Below are 18,040 nucleotides of genomic sequence, written 5' to 3'. Positions count from 1 at the left end.
TGAGCTTCTTTATCTATGGACTATGGTTGTTTGGTGAAAGCATATAATAAAAATTATTTTTTCCTGAGAACATAAAAGAGAAATGCCAAAATGAGGAGCGATGGACCCAAACATCCCATAGTTTGTTTTTAACCCAATCTAAAAAATTAAAACTACGAATAAAAATTAAAAATATATATATTAAATAGAGTCGGACTCATAGTTTGTTTTTACCAAAATCACAAGAAAAAAGCTTTCTTGAGGGCAATATATGATGCAATCCAAAAATTGAATTGTATTGATAATGACTGTGATAAGGCGGTTGATAAAGGCATATTTTTCTGTATACGTGAATAGGGGCAGAAAATAGAAACTTAAATGAATAAGTTAATTCCCTCTAAAGCTTTTGGAGCTCGATTTTATAATTATAATTATAATTTATAAACTTTGGTTTTCAGATCTGTTTGAGACTCAAACTAACTGTTAATACAACTATTTATGTAGTTATTCTAATTATTATTTAGAATTGTATATGTAAAGATCATAATGGCAATCGTCATCTTTATCAGTTCCTTGACTTTTAATTAATTATTTGTTTGAAACTTCTCCTTGAAAGGAATCAAATCTACATCTCCATTATTTGATCTGAGTGTAAAGCTCCTCTTGTCTCGTGTCGTGACATTATAACCTACCTTATATATTTAACATCAAATCCCCTATCTTCGTTAATTGGTCTTTTAATAGCCTATGCCACCTATTAACGAAAACGTGACACACTTATTTAATTAGATGTACGTTAGCTTGTCACGTAGGCAATTATGCTCTAAAAGAGAAAAAATAAATAAATAAATAAAAATTCACCACATCGCTACTCTTCACACCATAAATAAGGGCAACAGAAGATAATTACACTCCCATAAAAAAGCAGTGGGAGTAATGATCTACCTCAAGTGAGGGTGGAGAGGTAGACCACTCTCGTAAAGGTGTGCATTGGTGGCTTAACCACACCGCCCCCCCAAGATGGGCAAAAGTGGAGAGCTTCATCCTCTCAAAGGTGCGCAAAGGTGGATCTCCACCCTCGAATAGGTGTTAGGTGGTGAAGTTACCTCATTGACCGTTTTTGTGGAGGTGGATTTCCTCCTCGACAAAGGTGTGCGGGTGTGGAAGCACCCTCAATGCCCCCTCTATCAGGGTGGAACAATCTTCCACCGCCTTCCTCTGTGTAGGCTAGAGGGTGACGGTGGGGTAGTATGTAACGTCCCCCAATAATTATACTTTTTATAGTTACGCCTATGCGTTGTTGCTACTTCCTTTCCATAAATGCACAACAAAAGTTGCTTTGTATTTTTTTCAACCATAACATTGCATAATAAATCACCATAGCTATAAAAACATAAACATTATGTACTACTATTAACAACTATATACATCATGTTTACAATATAGTATATGTAACCAGTTATGAATACACATTAAGGCATTTATGTCGTCCAACTTAATTGATCACTAAGGGCAGAGCCAACATTTGGAATTTGGGAATGCCAAATTATAAAAATAAAAATAAATTTTTTTTTGGGGGGGGGGGGGGGTGGCCCCAAGCCCCTTGGTAGCTCCGCCACTATTGGTCATGTCATGGTTTCATTTCTAGTTGGGCCAAAAAGGTGTACATATCCAAAATATTCTAAGGACGTTTGTTACCATCTATTATAAGCCATTTTCCTTCATAGTTTCAATCTATATTGGACAGTGTTTTACAAGTGGAATAGTAGGTCTACGGTTCAGTAAGTAAACAATTAATCGAAATAGCACCCCACATCAACTATATAGTCATTGTTACCATTACTTATTTGATAACTCAGACCTCAAAATCAGAGTATGAAATTCTCGATTAAACTTGATATAATGATATCAGATAAATAATGTATTCCAAATTGCCTTGTCAAGACTTGCATAGATGTGTGAATTATAGTGTTGGTACAGTTTTCCAATTGATGACGTGTCACCTTATAATTCGTCTAAGCTTTTCCTTATTTTGAGATTGGAAAAAGAAACACTACATCGGAAGATGCTGACAATCCCACTTCAATACTTAAGTTAGCACAAGATTTGAAGGAGAATACTTAAAGTAATTTTTAGGAGATAAAAAGTGTCTTTAATATCTGTAAAAACCCAGTATTTATAGAGATTCTAAATGTAGTTGAAGTACCCAGGGCGTCCTGAATTCTCGGGAATCTATAGTTAGTGGCGACGTGGGTTTCAGATTCCGCACATCCTGGATTCCTGGGGATCTACATTTAGTAGCGATGTGGGCTTAAACATGCAGATTGTCCGGGGTTTGTGGTGCTGTCCCTATTGCACGTTTGGGGGCGAAATATCTGGGATCTCTCAAAGTTCCTTGGCAAGTTCCGAGATATTCGGGAACATGGGTTATTCTGGAATGTCTAGAATGATCCGACTTGAGCTCTGGTGTATTTGTGGGATTCACCTCGCTCTTCGAGGTGGTTTCTGACTGAGGTGACTTTGCCCTCCGAGGTGGTTTGTGACCGAGGTGACGCGGCTCTCTGACATGGTTTGTGGCAGAGGTGAGCCTACCCTTCAAGGTGGTTTGTGACTGAGGTGACCCAGCCCTCCGAGATGGTTTGTGGCCGAGGTGACCTGGGCCTCCGATGTGGTTTTTGACCGAGATGACCTAGCCAAGTTGATTCTTCGACTTTGGGTCCAGATGTCCTCGGCATAAATTATTTCTCCAACATCTAGCATTAGGTTTGTATTATGTCAAACAAATTAATACAAATGATTACTAGCTAGAAATCCCAATTGTGACTAACTCTTTTAGTAACTAGGTAAATATGGTTAACATATCTTCAAATCTGATACATCTTCATTACCATCATATTATAATAATGGTCATCACATGGCTACTGTAATCACTATCATTAAGATTGATAAATTTTGACACAACTTTGAAATTCGACATAAACTCAATGTAAAATTAATGAGTTAAAGTTTAATAAAATAGAATTTAAGTCAACCTGGTTAGACACAATTAATAGGTGGGTCAATTTCGAGTCTATATGCTTAACCCATAGCTAACCCACATAATCCGTATATAATAATTTTTATTTTAAAAATTTTTTTACCATAAAAAAATAAAAACCTCAAAGTATAAATCCAATTAGACATGTAACCTTATTTTTTATTGCAACATGTTTGTTTATTTAGATGAACTTTATTGGATTGTAATATTACTCCAATTGTATATTACCCTAAGAAGTTAGGTTATGTTTATTAATTATGGTTATGGTTAATTGGATATTGATTATCATATATCTAGTTGTGAAGGTGTATAATTGAAATAATTTATAATTTTAAGATATGAAATGATGTTAATCAAGTCATACTAGTATTTGAGTCAATTTAACAAATTTATATCAAGCATGTTGAAACGGATTGACATGAGTCATGTTTGGATTGACTAGATATGATATAGTTATTAAATGGGTTGTGTCATGTTAGCTATTTATTTAAACAAGTCATGTCAGGATTGAGAGTTTGACTCGTTTAATTAAATACGTTAAGTTCGAGTCAACCCATATAATAATATACATATCACTTGACACGACAAATCCAACGCATGAACATACATTTTCACCCCTAAATCATTATAATTAAGAATAATTGCACCGTTGATCCCTGTGGTATGTCATAATTATTTTTATTCCTTATGGTTTAAAAAGTTTATGGGAGGTCCTTGTGGTTAGCAATAATTGCAAATCGATCCCTATGGTCAAATTCCGTTAAAAATTTTAACAGATTTCGTCAAAGGCCACATCAGCGCCACGTGTCGCCAATAAGTTGGCGACACGTGTCAATCTTAATAATAATAAAATTATTAAAAAATAAATAAATAAACTTATTATTATTATTATTATTATTATTTTTTTTTTTAAAAAAAGGGCAGGAAATGGCTGGCTGGGCCACCCCTTTGGTTCCTTTTTTTTTGTTTTGTTTTGTTTTATTTTTATTTTTTTATAAAAAAAATAAGTTGATTTATTTATTTTTTAATATATTTTTTTTTATTAACATGGACACGTGTTGCCATCTTATTGGCAACACGTGGCGCTGACGTGGCATTTGACGGAATTTGTTAAATTTTTTAATGGAATTTGACGGTAGGGATCGATTTGTAATTATTGCTAACCACAATGACCTCTCATGAACTTTTTAAACCATAGAGAGTGAAAAATAATTATGGTATACTACAGGGACCAACGGTGCAATTATCCATAATAATCATTATTATTATCATTCTCATCTATGCCATCTTTGGTTTTTTTTTTTTTTTTTTGGAGAAATATGCCATCTTTGTTTCCGTCACTACTATTGACATTGCCACGCCAGATTGCTATAGTAACCTAATAATTACCATGAATATTATAATTACTATAATATTGTAAATTATTAATTCATATACTAATCAAAATAACAAAATTTTAAATTGTTGGAATGAAAATTGTTATCAACTTAAATTATGTCATTCGAGTCTAATTTTGTTGGCCATGATGGGTTTACATGATTGATGATTTAAACGCTTTTTGGGTGTTGGTAAGTTTTATCGTTCATTGAGTCTTAACATTATTGGCCATGAATCATGATTGAATATGTTTTCAAAAAACTGTATTTTTATTACAAAAAAAAAAAATTAAAAAAAAAAAAATCTGTCTTTTGTCTGTAAAAACGAACAAAATGAGCAATGGTCAAATTTTCTGTTTGGGTGGATATCTTCTGTTTTTATTTTTTCGAAAGTTTGTTAAATTTTTTATTTTCTATTCTTACTTATAAAAAAAATTATTTTCTATTATCAAAATCAAAATAATAACAAACAATATAAATACAAATATACAATTATACAAAATGCTCTTAAAATTATAAATTAATTTTTATTTTATATCGCATCAAAATATTTTTTTTTTTAAAAAAATTAACTAAAAAAAGTCGGGTGTTTTTAAACTTTTTGAAGTGCAAGAGAAAAAAAAAAAATACAGAAAAAAACATATTTAGCTTGAAAGTCCAAATAGTAATACCCCTCAACCAATTATGCCGCGCCACGATTTAGCCTCAGGCGCCCAACCTTTCAACGCGCCTCAAGGCTCGAAATTTTCGAAAATCCCCCCTTTTCGCAACCATTTATAGTTCTGTTCCCACTAAAACGGAATCTCTACCGTCGATTTCATTCCCAAAAAACTAAACCTCCACGTCATCGATCCCCGTCTTTCAAAACTAACCAATCAGCTTTCTCCGCTCTCCTCTATATAAACAAACCTCTCAGCCCCAGTTCCAAAGTACTCCTCATCGGTTGCCAACTCTACAGTCTGCAAAACATTCGAAACAAATCGACTCCTCTCTCTCTCAGTCTCTAGAACTTGAAATGGCGCCCAAGGCAGATAAGAAGCCAGCGGAGAAGAAGCCGGCGGAGAAGGCTCCGGTGGCTGAGAAGAAGCCGAGGGCGGAGAAGAAGCTGCCGAAGGAAGGCGCGGCGGACAAGAAGAAAAAGCGGACGAAGAAGAACGTGGAGACGTACAAGATCTACATCTTCAAGGTGCTGAAGCAGGTGCACCCGGACATCGGTATCTCCAGCAAGGCCATGGGGATCATGAACAGCTTCATCAACGACATCTTCGAGAAGCTTGCCCAGGAGTCCTCCAAGCTCGCCCGCTACAACAAGAAGCCCACCATCACCTCCCGCGAGATCCAGACTGCGGTGCGCCTCGTCTTGCCAGGGGAGCTTGCCAAGCACGCCGTGTCCGAGGGCACCAAGGCTGTCACCAAGTTCACTAGCTCTTAGGGTTTTCAGTGTCTAGCTCTTATTAGCGTTTGTAAAGAGTTTTTTTTTTAATGGACGAAATTTGAAATTTCTGCTTTGAATTTTTCTACTTAATCACAATTGTGCGCGACCGGCGCATTTTAGTTTAAACCTTATGTGATATTCTAAACTACGCCTGCGAAAAACACACCACCTGTCAGCAAGCTAAACAAAGCGGACCCGCATAATGATTACCCCTTTCGGACGATCACGTGACTGTCGCGTGCGCTTTCCGAGCCCATAGCTGGGCTACGGTAGCCAGTCGCAGACCACTCTTTCTTGCAGAATCACACCAAGGGCATCTACTGGCTAATCTTCAATGTGTTCCAGATAAGAAATAAAAATAGTTTTGTCAGGAAAATTTTGAACTTGTGGGCTTGATGGCAATAAGCGCTTCTAGTTCGTGCAACATTGGATTGAGTCCGTATTTGTGTCCAAGCGCCAGTTCTAGAAAATCTCTGTGCCTCCGTCATGGTGCTCAGTTGGGCTCATCTTACTCGGCTGATGAGTTTCCGAGACACTCACTCCGCATCTCGGCGAATTCAACGCAGAAAGCTCGATTCGTTGCTCGGCGTAAGGAGTCCATCTCGGTTCGACAGCTTCAACGCCCTCTAAGTAATGTTAGGATGGGATTTTGTGATTTTTGAGTTGAAATTTGAAATGTCTAAGGGTTTTGGAACTTGATGTGGAGTTTTATTATTGTTGTTGTTGTTGCAGTTGAGTATATGAGCTTGCCCGCGAGTCAGTATTCGGTGTTGGATGCGGAGCGGATTGAGAGGGTGGATGAGAACACGTTTAGGTGTTATGTGTATAGGATTAAGTTCTTTGCGTTCGAGGTTTGCCCTGTCTTGCTTGTCAGAGTGGAAGAGCAGCCCAATGGGTGTTGCATTAGGCTCTTGTCATGCAAGGTGTGTGTGTGTGTACTTTCTTTTTGCTTTGGCTTGCTTTTGGGTTGAATCTGGTGGTACCCTTTTTGTTGTGACGATGGTTTTGGTGGTGCAGCTGGAGGGTTCGCCGATGGTTGCTGCACAGAATGACAAATTTGACGGTAAGTCATAAGGATTTGGTTTATGACTTGATGTTTATCGGCTGAAAATGGAGTGTTTTGTAGTTGGAGAAGAATTTTATGGATTGGTTGTTGTTTTTTGTATGCTGTAGAGTAGGACATATGCGTTACAGTTTATCGTCTGCTACATATTTAACAATATCTCGGCTGGTTGTTATTGTAGAGCCGTACCCTTTGGTTGCAATGAATTTTGATTGTCAAATTATCTTAGATGAGTTCTTGGTTATCGATGATAGTTTCGAGGTCACAGTTTTAGTAAAGTAACATAGACATCATCATAGCTGGAGAAATCTTTGTGCAATGATCATAGCTGGAGAGATTTACTCATGGAGACACGGGCCTTTAGAGAGGGTAACTCATTATTGGTCTTGTTGGCTTACAAGCTGCTTATTCCTTGCAAAGAAAATAATAACTTCGTACATTTTACTTGGCATGGATATTAAAACCAGGGGTGATTAGAAAAGCTAGAAAAGAGGGGGTGGGAAGGAGATTTAATTGAAGTAGGAAGTCAAATAGCAATAAGACTCTAGTTAATATAAAGGACTATCATGACTAATCTAGTAACCATTAAGAGAAGATGCTAACATAAGCAATGAAACATTGATGCCACATTACATCAATTTATTGTAGATCAATTTTTGATTAAAAAAAAAAAACTAATGGTGTGCAAAGTTGAAAGGTCCATGGTTACCATCAATAGCATGCCCTGTGTTCGTAAGGCAGTTCCATATTAGAGTAAATATCACTATTATTATTGTTGCCTGCTAAACTCCCAAAGTGTAGTAAATATCACTACACAGGCAAGTATATTGCTAATGGCATTATTGAGGGTATCACTTATCTCCTAAGTACCAATGGAATGGTCCAGAGAGAGAAGCACAGATGTGAGATGTGGATGGTTATGGTGGTAACTGATTTAACTTCACTGAATAACTTTTATACTATGCAGTAATGGAAATGCAGATGTCGTATGGGTATGGAGGCAGCTGTGTCACTTTACTGAATAAGTTTTAAGTTTAATGGCATTTTGTTGTTTATATGATTAAAATTTTAGGTTATAGAAGGACATGCTTCCACACAATGGTCACTCCTGTCACTGTATGTTGTGGTTGCAAAGACAATGGGGTTAATTGGACAATCAAAACTTGGATGCAACTAAATTTATTTGAGTTATTTCTGTATGATGCAGAAGTAGAAATAAAAAGTCTCTTTAGAAAAACCTTTATCATGTTGAGTCATTTGGTTTATGCTTTTTTCAGGAGTGCTTTGACATTGATTTGGTATGGGAATGCAGCTTCTATGGTGAACCACATATCATGTGAGAGCAACAAAAACAACTTATTGGCGCAACAACTGACCTCAGATACTGTCATTGAGGTGATGATTTTGAAGTGATTGTTACACTCTGGCTCGTTAAGGCTAGGTTTGTTCACTTAGCTTCACAGAGGTGTAAAGGTACATAAGGCAATTTAGAGCAAACTAAATTTAATTTATGAAATGCATGATTATAAATCATTTAGTAAATATGTTTACTTTAGTTTGCTTTGGATTGCCTTATGTACCCAGTACCTTTATGCCTCTATGAAGCTAAGTGTACAAACCTAACCTTAACGGGTGTAACAATGATTGTTCCTAGTCATAGCATAATGTTTTAAAGTGATTGTAAGTATCTCAAAATTGTATTTGGGATTATCATCTGGATCCAGGTTAGCATTGAGATTCCTTTTGCATTTCGTGCAATTCCAGTGCAAGCAATTGAATCAACTGGTACACAAGTCCTTGAACAAATACTAAGGATTATGCTTCCCCGGTTTATGGCACAGGTTTGTTGAAATTTTTATTAGCTTTCCTTTTTCCCAAATTAAACAGGAAAGTTGCAATTGCTAATTTCACACAATTCGTTTTGATTAAATTTAGCCACACGTTGAGTGCATGTTGCAATTTGAAATATGTTAAGTAGATAGCATTTTGGCATACAGTATATATCATCAACGACACCTTCTTGTGTGTTGTGATAGATCTTCCAAGTGGAAACTTATTGTTGCTTGTGCCTGCCTTATTTTTTTAACGAATGGATGAGATGCCTAGGGAACAATCAAATGGTACTAAAAAATTATTAGTAGCATTTTAAGAATTTAACCTATTTGGTTTAGCATTCTCACCTTGAAAGAATAGATAGGCTGAATGATGCTGAAGTGCTTACATGATTCCTGCTTTTCTCTCACTTCTTTTTATGCTTGAGACCTAGTTACTTCTTCCCAAATTATGTTGCATCATGAAAATTATGACACAATCTGTAGGAAAGAATGTTAACTACCGCCGTTTCAATATTACTTTATATATTGTGGATAAACATGCAAGTCTTGTTTCCCAACTAGACTACCACAACTTGCTTGGAAACATTCTCTCTCAGAGTTGCTAGCGGAATTCACCTTCTAGTTTGGAATATGTTCTGTCTTTGGTGTCCCCTGCAAATCAAATAGCTTGATTGTGTTTGTTGAGCATTTGGATTTTCACCTTCTATTTGTATTTGCAATTGTTAGTTTGTGCACAATGTCTGCAATGATTGTACTTGTACCTAGTAATAAATTATGAGATCATATGTAAATCAATATATATGTGATTATATGCAAGTACTCGCACACAAAATAATATTGACACAATGAATCATTTCATATTTAAATTAAATATGGAGAGTTTTATTTCCCACTGAAGTCTGTTTGTTGACCACCCATTTTGTTTCTTTCTGATCCTAACAGTAACGTCTAAACTTTTTTGATAATAATATGCTTAAGCCAAAGATGTTGTGGTTCATGTGCTGAGAGCCATTTATGTTTGTCTTGATCGATGTGTTGTGTTTCATTCTTGGTTGTGCAGCTCGTGAAGGACTATCAAGCATGGGCTTCTGGGGATACTTCAAGGCAGGCTCTTGGGACAGGTGAGATTTGAGATTATGGACAACAGCACATGCCACAGCACTGGCTTTCTTCATGACTCGTTTATATTGTAAATCATTTTCACTGTTCCCTAGATTATATTCATTCTGTAAACTTTATTTAAGAAATGATTTACCCAACTTGTTCGCTGTAGTCTTTGTGGTACTGTTTCATCTTGTTGGTGACATTTCTACGGGCTTAGTTCTCATGCTATCAATTCTTTACTTTGCTCTCTAAGGTTGTCCTGGGAATGCTGAGATTATCATCAATCTTCAGCGCAACATATCTTCATGAACCTTGAAACAGAAGAGAGGAATTCAGATTGAAAAGGAAATAAGTAAAATCTACGTTTAACAAGTTATTATGGTATCATCGCTGGTATTAAAAATGAAATTCTGCAAATTCTGATTTATCATTCATAAACTTCAACTATGTTTTTAGATTTTTTTTTGTTTGTTAATGCGTTTTGGTGGATGTTCTTGGTTTTTTGCTTGAAAAAGTGTAACTATCCTATTTTAAGTGTCTTTGTGTTTTGAAAAGAGAAGACAAAAGATTGATTACATTCTTATCCCCCTCCCGGGCCTCCCCCTCTTTTTTTTTTTTTTTAAAAAAACGAGTAATGTTACTGTATATACTTATTTATCACATTAATTTTATATTAGTTTTGACCTGTTTTAAATGACTTTTTATGTCAGTTATTTAGAAAATGTTACGTCAATTGATGTGAAATGAGTGACAAATAGATGTGAAAGGCATAAAAAGTTATTTAAAACACGCTATGTTAGTTAGTATGAAATGAGTGTGGTGAATTATTTAAAGAAACATATTTGCCTTTTTTAAAAAGGATAATTGCACCACTGGTTTAGTGGTTTTTAAGATTAACCTAAATTACTAATTACTTCTTGTGGCACAAAAAATTCATACGGTAAACTATAATTACGAATTACTCATTGAACTTATTTTTTGTCCACCAAATTAATAGAATCTGTTAGTTTTTGCAACGTCATATGAAAAGTGAGACAACTTATAAATATCATTTGTATTATAATTCACTAACGGACTTGTCTGTGTAAGCCTGGGTTTGTTCTACTCTGGCTGTGGGCTGGGTAATGCCTCAAGTTGATTTCATAACCCACTGAGACGTTGGTGCAACACCAGCCCTGAAATCTCTTGACCCATTTGTGGAAAATACAGTGTTAGGCATGGTGAAGTCGTATCTGAGTTTAGGCTGGCCCATACTTGATCCAAGCGGTCTTCGATCACTTGGATTCGTTTTCGAAAATTGCAAGCCCATACTTGATCCCTTCAGGCTTCAAGGAAACCTTTCCCCGTCCCAAAAACCTATCCCGTACTTGATCCTATACAGCAACCCCCCTTCCACTAGCACATGAAGAAAATATTGATGCTTTTTTGGATGAACAAATTGCTTTTACTGGGGTTGGAGGACTTCAAAATTTCTCAATTCCTTGGAGGGGACAACTAGACTCAGACTCCACATGGATTGCCAGGGACACGAAGCACCATGATCCTGATCTGTGAGAGTACTACCAGAACTGTCAGGAGTTACACTCGATGGGGTCAAGTTCTTCCCACCTTGAAAGAGTTGATGGGGACACTGGATGCATGGCAGTGATTATGTCACATCTTATTGTCATGTTAATTTATTTTTCAGGACTTTGAGTTATGTTATTTTTGGGTCGGCTTTATATTATTTTAATAGGGTTGTCGGCCCAAGTCTCACTAGGATACATTAATTTTGCTAAGCATTGGATTCTGGACTTAGGAACCGACACCATTTTCTTCTAAATTGAATTGAAAGAAATTCTTACAACTTCGTTTATTAAAATGATATATGTTTATTTTAAATGTACGTAATTCAATCTCATTTTTAATCAAGTTTTAATGTCTTTTATACAGTAGGCATCACAAAAAAAAAAATGCATCATTTACAAAATAGACATTATTTGTAATGAATGACTTTTATATGAAGGGACGGGAACATATTTACGTTGTTTCATTGATTTATGACACTTAAAGGAAGAAGCATTGTTAAAAACAAATCTAGATGGGTGGTATCACGGCCAAAAGCAAACGACGCGGAATAGATGACATCTTATAAAAAACGACATAAAATGCCGGGTTTTTTTTTGGGTAGTGTCTCATTTTTAACTCGGAATATATATATATATATATATATATATATATATATATATATATATATATATATATGTTACAAGCTTAAAAATGACAAGGCCAAAAAAATAAAATGAGAAAGTGACAGGAGGAAGTGAGAGTTCCACTAGAATGATTTGTAGCAGACTACCAGTAGTGCTATTACCCTCCATTATGTAGGCCATGTCTATCTGGGGAAATCTGTAGGTGTTTCCCTTTCATCAGTAAATGCCAAAAACAAATAGAGCAAAGACAAGTAGAGGCCTCCAAATCGGTAAAAAGAAAACACGTTGAAACGACGTTTATCATCCTTTCCAAATCTTTCTTTTCATTGAATTTTGCAAATTTAATGATTTGGTTGGGGGAATTTGCAAATTTAAATGGGTGGTAGCTGGATAGATAACACCTTTTTCGACATGTACCATGCCTACTCTACAATGTTTTCTAAGCTACAAATCTCATGAAAATTATTTGCAAAGATAAAACTACACACTACAATTTTTTATTTTTTATTTTTATTTTTTTTACAGCTAATTAATATGAGTCCCAATAAATATACAAAAAATTTGAAGAAATTTCACTTAATTCTCTATTTTCATTACATTTGTAATTGCCTTTTTAAACTTAAAAAACTCTCAATTTAACGTATTCTATCTTTCAATTTATTTTAATTTTACTAATTTATTAGGATTTTTCAAAAAATCCTAATAGAAGAGTGTCAAAATTCTCAAAATATCAATTTTTTTGAAAAAAAGAAAAATTGTAATGATTTAAGCGTTTGTCAGAATTTAACGGAATTTACAAAAAATACTAATACCTTAATCTTGGAATTTTATTTTATTTTTTTATATATTTTTTAAAAAAGTAGAGGTGTTTTGGAAGTTTTGAGAGGATTTAACGAAAATTTTTAACGAATGATAAAATTGAAAAAAATTGAAAGATTGATACACAAAATTTAGAGTTTTTGAAGTTTAAGAGTTTAATTACAAATGCGGCGACAATTAATAAAGTTAAGTGAAGTTTTCTAAAAATTCTTAATTAATAAAGTTAAGTTAAGTGCGATTTTAAATATGCGATTTGAAAAAATGATTTTTAAAATCGCAGTTTAACCTTTAAAATCGTAAATTAGCATTTAAAATTAAGTGTTTTTAAAAAAATACCCTCTTACCTGTGATTTGAAAAATCATATTTTCTGTGTTTTCCAAACGATTTATGTTCTACAATTTGGTTTGAAACAACACTTATTGTTTACAAGATTACAATCTCAAACGCATTTAAAATCGTTATTTTAAATCGTATTTTTTAAAATCACAAATTCAAACAAACGCTTACAGCCCTTAATGGATCGTAAAAGAGTAGTAGAAATGGTAAAGAAAATGACATCATCACACGTGGGCCACTCAATTGTTTTGTTCTTCCTTTTTCGGTGGATGAAACTATTATCTCATTATCTGTTTGCCGAATGCTGGTGGAAAATATTTGAGCGTGCGTTTGTAGTGTCCCATCACATTGCACTCAGCGCTGTAAAAAAGATACCGGCAATAGGCGGTGGTAAATTTTGTAACATAGTAGGGCCGAACTTAGTCTGTTAAAGCCCAGTAAAAATTGGACATGCCCGCTCCCAAACCGCCGAAAGGGTTTTCTGACCTTTTTTTTTTTTTTTTTTTTTTTTTAATTTTGAAAGAAAAAAATCAATAAACCCAATAAAAATTAATTTAATTTTTAAAATTACAATTGAATTAAAATTTAATAGTGATTTATAACATATTTAATGGTAACTTTAAAAGTTATATCAATTTAGTGAGGACTCAAGGAGGACACGAGCCTTCCTTTTAGTATTACTTTATGTTAGAAGCACGGACTTATAAGAAATTATCGATTTAATTATTTAATTAAAATTTTAACACTCATCTCATTTATGGATAGAAACTCTTCCTTAATAAGTGAAATCCAATATATATATTATGTGAAGTATTTAATTGAAATGAAAGGTGAATGATTGAGACAATGTTTAAACTCAACCTTTATTTTGATGTTATATTAAATCTTTACTTATTTTAAAAATTTAAATTTATAAAAAAATTAAATTAATATTCTAACTAATTGTAACTAAAACTCACAGTTCCAGACTTCCACTTGTCAATCTTTCCTACCAATATTTAAAAAAAAAATTTTAAAAAAAAATTCTTAAACAATTTTTTTTTTTTTTTTGTGAGTGTACACAAATATCTTAAATATAGTATCGTTGGGAAATGGAAGCAAAGTTGTCAAAAGTAGTTAATATCTATAAAGCTTTACTGGGCTTACCCTACTGGTAAAGTAAAGAATCTAAAGATCATTGTGAATGTTAGTTAACTCGATTGGCAAAGCCTTTTATCATCCAACTTGATATTAAATATCATTTACACCAAGAGGCTCCAACAGATCATTTTTAAAAAATAAAGTAAAGATTAGATTAGATTTAGATTAGATTAGATGAGAAAGTGAAATTAGAGTATTGAATTTTTGAACTCGGCTCAAACTCGAGCCCAGCTTTTAACATTTTTTCAAACTCAGGTCACAAAGCCCTTAGTCGAGCCTTTATCAAAGTACTTGACTGGTTCAACTTGGTTATTTTTATTTCTTATTTTCCCAAATAAAAAAAAATTAAAATTTAATAACAACCAATAACAAAAGAGAAGCGATTCGGCGCATTTTCTACGAACCCACTTGTCCAATTAAAATATATGATAAATGTATATAAGTTACTAACTAATCATTTTAGTATATATATATATATATTAACATGCTACTATATACACTAGTTAACACTCAATTATATATAATGAAATAACTTATATATAACATACTTATTTTATCGATATAAGCCTATTTTTAATATATATGAACGAGCTAACGGGTCATAGTAACTGGTAAGTCAAACTTATACGAGTTATTTTCACGAGCGTTAACCGAACCGAGGCGAATTTATACTGCAAGTGAAATACGCTAAATAGAGGAAAGAAAAAGGAGGGTGAGAGTAGTGTTTTTGGTTTGATGAATAAGAAAGCGGCGCCTTCGTAATTGAAAGGAATGGGGCATGTGGGGTTGTAGCTTTTGACAAATGTTGTCCTCTTGTAGTCTTATTCCCGTTACATCAAATTCTTTACAAATAAAATAGGACAGAGAAAGAAGGTGACATTATAGTTACAACAAAAGAGTGACGCTCTTGCACGTGCCTTTTTGACAAATGCTGTCCTCCTCATATTCCCATTTTACATCCAATTCTTTTTCTTGTGGCGGTTGCTTTTACTTTGGTTTTTCTCTGGATACCCACTTCCAAGGAACAGGATTAGGATTAGGATTCTTAAAATTGGAAAGAAATTATAGATTTTTAAATTGAAACGCTTAAAAAATTATCACATATTAAAATGGTGGTGTTATCGAAGTAGCAAGAAAGAAAGAAATTTTTTTTTAGAAGGTTTTTTTTTTTTTTTTTTTTTTTTTTTTTTTTTTTTTTTTTTTTAAGACGCTTATTGTTCATAGAAGGTCTATGACACGTGTCAAGTTCTGATTGGTTTGACGTGAAAATTCGTTAGTTTTCTTGACGGTAGATGAACAAAGGTACTATTTGAGTATATGCTCATAAGTAAGATACTATTTATGATCGAAAGTGAATCCGATGTGAGAAAAAATAAAATTGTTAAAACCCATATAACAAAAAGGTATTTAACCCTAAAACTTAATAGAGTTCCACCATCGTATACTCTTACCACTAATAAACTTACATGTCCTATAGCATTTTAATTCATACAAAATCAATGAAAGCCCAATTAAAAAATATATTTTAACAATATAACTTAGATTCAGTATCAGCAGAATCCCTAAATTTCATTCCCAACTCCCAAAAATTTTTTTGAATCAAATTTCTTTGTTGTTCACTAAATTAAATAAACACAAAAGGAATCAAAAATTATACCCTAAATCTATGGAAGTAAAAGTCGCTTCCTTAACATTAATTTAATATAAAAAAACTTTTTTTTTACTCTCTCATTCTGTTAGCATTTATTTGAAACAATATTTAAATTATTTCATTTCCTCTTTCGTCCTCCTACCATTTAATTTAAATAATATTTAAATGGTATATGAAAATGATAAAAAAAAAATTGTTGTAAAGTGCATTTAAATAAGAAAGTAAAATGTAATTTAATTTCTTAATTTTTTAAAAAAAAATTAAAAATTACTGCTGGTGCTTTTAAAAAAGTTGTAATTTGGCAAAGTTTGCTAGGTTGTAAAAATAACAGTAGCGTAGTTGGTGCAGGCATGAGGCATGGACCATGGCATTCGAAACTTATGCTCAGTTTTCAATGCTTATTGACTTATCTTCTTTCCACTTTCCAAGAAGAAAAAAACTAAGCTTATATTATATGTCACCCCTATTTTATATGAAGATTGAAAGATCCATCGAGGCAAAATGAGAGTAGGATCTTTTTAAAATATCTGTCTGAATTTGAGAATATTTGGGCAGGTGATTGTGATAGACAATTTATGAAACTCACTTGACCGGATAAGTGGTTGGACAACTCAATTTTTATTTGGTCAGACAGGTCTTATATATAAGTTATCTATCACAATCACCTGACCGAATTCTTTCAAATTAGGACAGATAATTTGACAGGATCCTAATTCGGCAAAATGGGAGAAATTGTGCACAACAATTATGGGGCTTTTCGGATTGGGATATGTAAACTTAAATTGATTAGGTAATGCGAGGGAACTTATATATATAGAACACAATTCTTTGCGGACAAGAATTCACTAAAATTTTAAATAACTTGTAGATTCTCCAATTATGTGAATTTAGACGGTTTCTTACATCGAATTAATGACTTGAAAAATGCTACATATTAAAAATGTGGTATGTTATCAAGGTATCCCAAAAAAAAAAAGGAAAATCATTGTAAAAGATTTTTTCTTCAGTTTTGAAGAGTCACTTATTCTCTAATAAAAAAATAAAATAAAAAGTTTTTGCTCAAAGCTTTTTTATGACCAAAAAGAGCAAAATCGTGAAGAAAATATACTCAATTTTCATTGGTATCGTGTCACTTTTATAATAGTCGCATTTTTTATGCTGTTCGATGCAAAAAACGACAAAATTCACATAATTTGAGAATTTACAATTTCAAAATTGAGCATATTTTTTTTGGAATGTGACCAAACAACCTATCATTTTTTTAGACAGATGAATCTTGTATGGATCGACTTTCTCACAACTATCTACTCAAATCAAATCGACAATCCAACTTTTCTTAATAGAGAAATGGCATATTCCCTGTACTGGAACAAGACAGCAGCAACTTCCAACCGCTAGCTGTATGATGTATGTTACATTAATATACTTACATGGACCCAACAGCATTTGTTCTTTCATTTTCAACGCTCCAAAAACTCTTATCAATAGCTTAGGATTCTAATCTTACATATTCACCATCACCTTCAAAGCACCCAAAGTCCAGCAAACACATGGAAGTGCAATGTGGTTTGTTTCCCACTTGGGTCACCGATTCTGACCAAGCTATTCTTCACTACTATAGACCAAAACCCATGTCACTCCAAGGTTGTTATGGAGGAAATGATTTTCTGCATGGCTTCTTGGAGATGGAGCTTTGCTAAAAACCCTAGAAAATGATTTGGGTGATGGAAAGGAGACAAATTGCTCGGGGACGAAGGATGTGAATGATAGATTACCTAACATAATCTTCACTGTTTTTTATATCCCCAAGCCTTTGTCCAGATACTCATGGACACATGTAAATAATTGCCCTACAATTACGGCTTATACATATGCACTCAACTCTACCTACCCACAAATGGTTTGTTAATTCTTTCACACTACTGTCGTGTACAAAATAAGAATGTAGAATTTTTGTGTCGCATATGGTTGTCGGCTCCCATTCCCATTTTTTGTAAACGAATATTCCTTAAATCCTTTTTCTTTTCGTCCAAGCAAGTCATTTTTCTATTTTCTTCTAAATTCGTGAATTT

General features: G+C 33.8%; 2 protein-coding genes across 2 annotated transcripts; both read left to right on the top strand.

Annotated features, from left to right (window-relative positions):
* Positions 1 to 5,329: 5,329 nt before the first annotated feature.
* On the top strand, positions 5,330 to 5,904 carry LOC133864657 (probable histone H2B.3). The gene has a single exon (XM_062301057.1). The coding sequence runs from the start codon at positions 5,408 to 5,410 to the stop codon at positions 5,822 to 5,824; it is 417 nt and encodes a 138-aa protein (XP_062157041.1). The 5' UTR covers positions 5,330 to 5,407; the 3' UTR covers positions 5,825 to 5,904.
* A 204-nt stretch (positions 5,905 to 6,108) lies between these two features.
* On the top strand, positions 6,109 to 10,057 carry LOC133864656 (uncharacterized). Its single transcript, XM_062301056.1, has 6 exons — positions 6,109 to 6,457; positions 6,560 to 6,750; positions 6,845 to 6,890; positions 8,203 to 8,285; positions 8,615 to 8,731; positions 9,786 to 10,057. The coding sequence occupies exons 1-6, from the start codon at positions 6,223 to 6,225 to the stop codon at positions 9,855 to 9,857; spliced, it is 744 nt and encodes a 247-aa protein (XP_062157040.1). The 5' UTR covers positions 6,109 to 6,222; the 3' UTR covers positions 9,858 to 10,057.
* The last annotated feature ends 7,983 nt before the right edge of the window (positions 10,058 to 18,040 follow it).

Source organism: Alnus glutinosa, chromosome 3 (genome assembly GCF_958979055.1).
Source record: "Alnus glutinosa chromosome 3, dhAlnGlut1.1, whole genome shotgun sequence".
NCBI lineage: Eukaryota > Viridiplantae > Streptophyta > Magnoliopsida > Fagales > Betulaceae > Alnus > Alnus glutinosa.
Note: the sequence above shows the minus strand (reverse complement) of the source record. Positions and strands in the feature narration are given on the sequence as shown.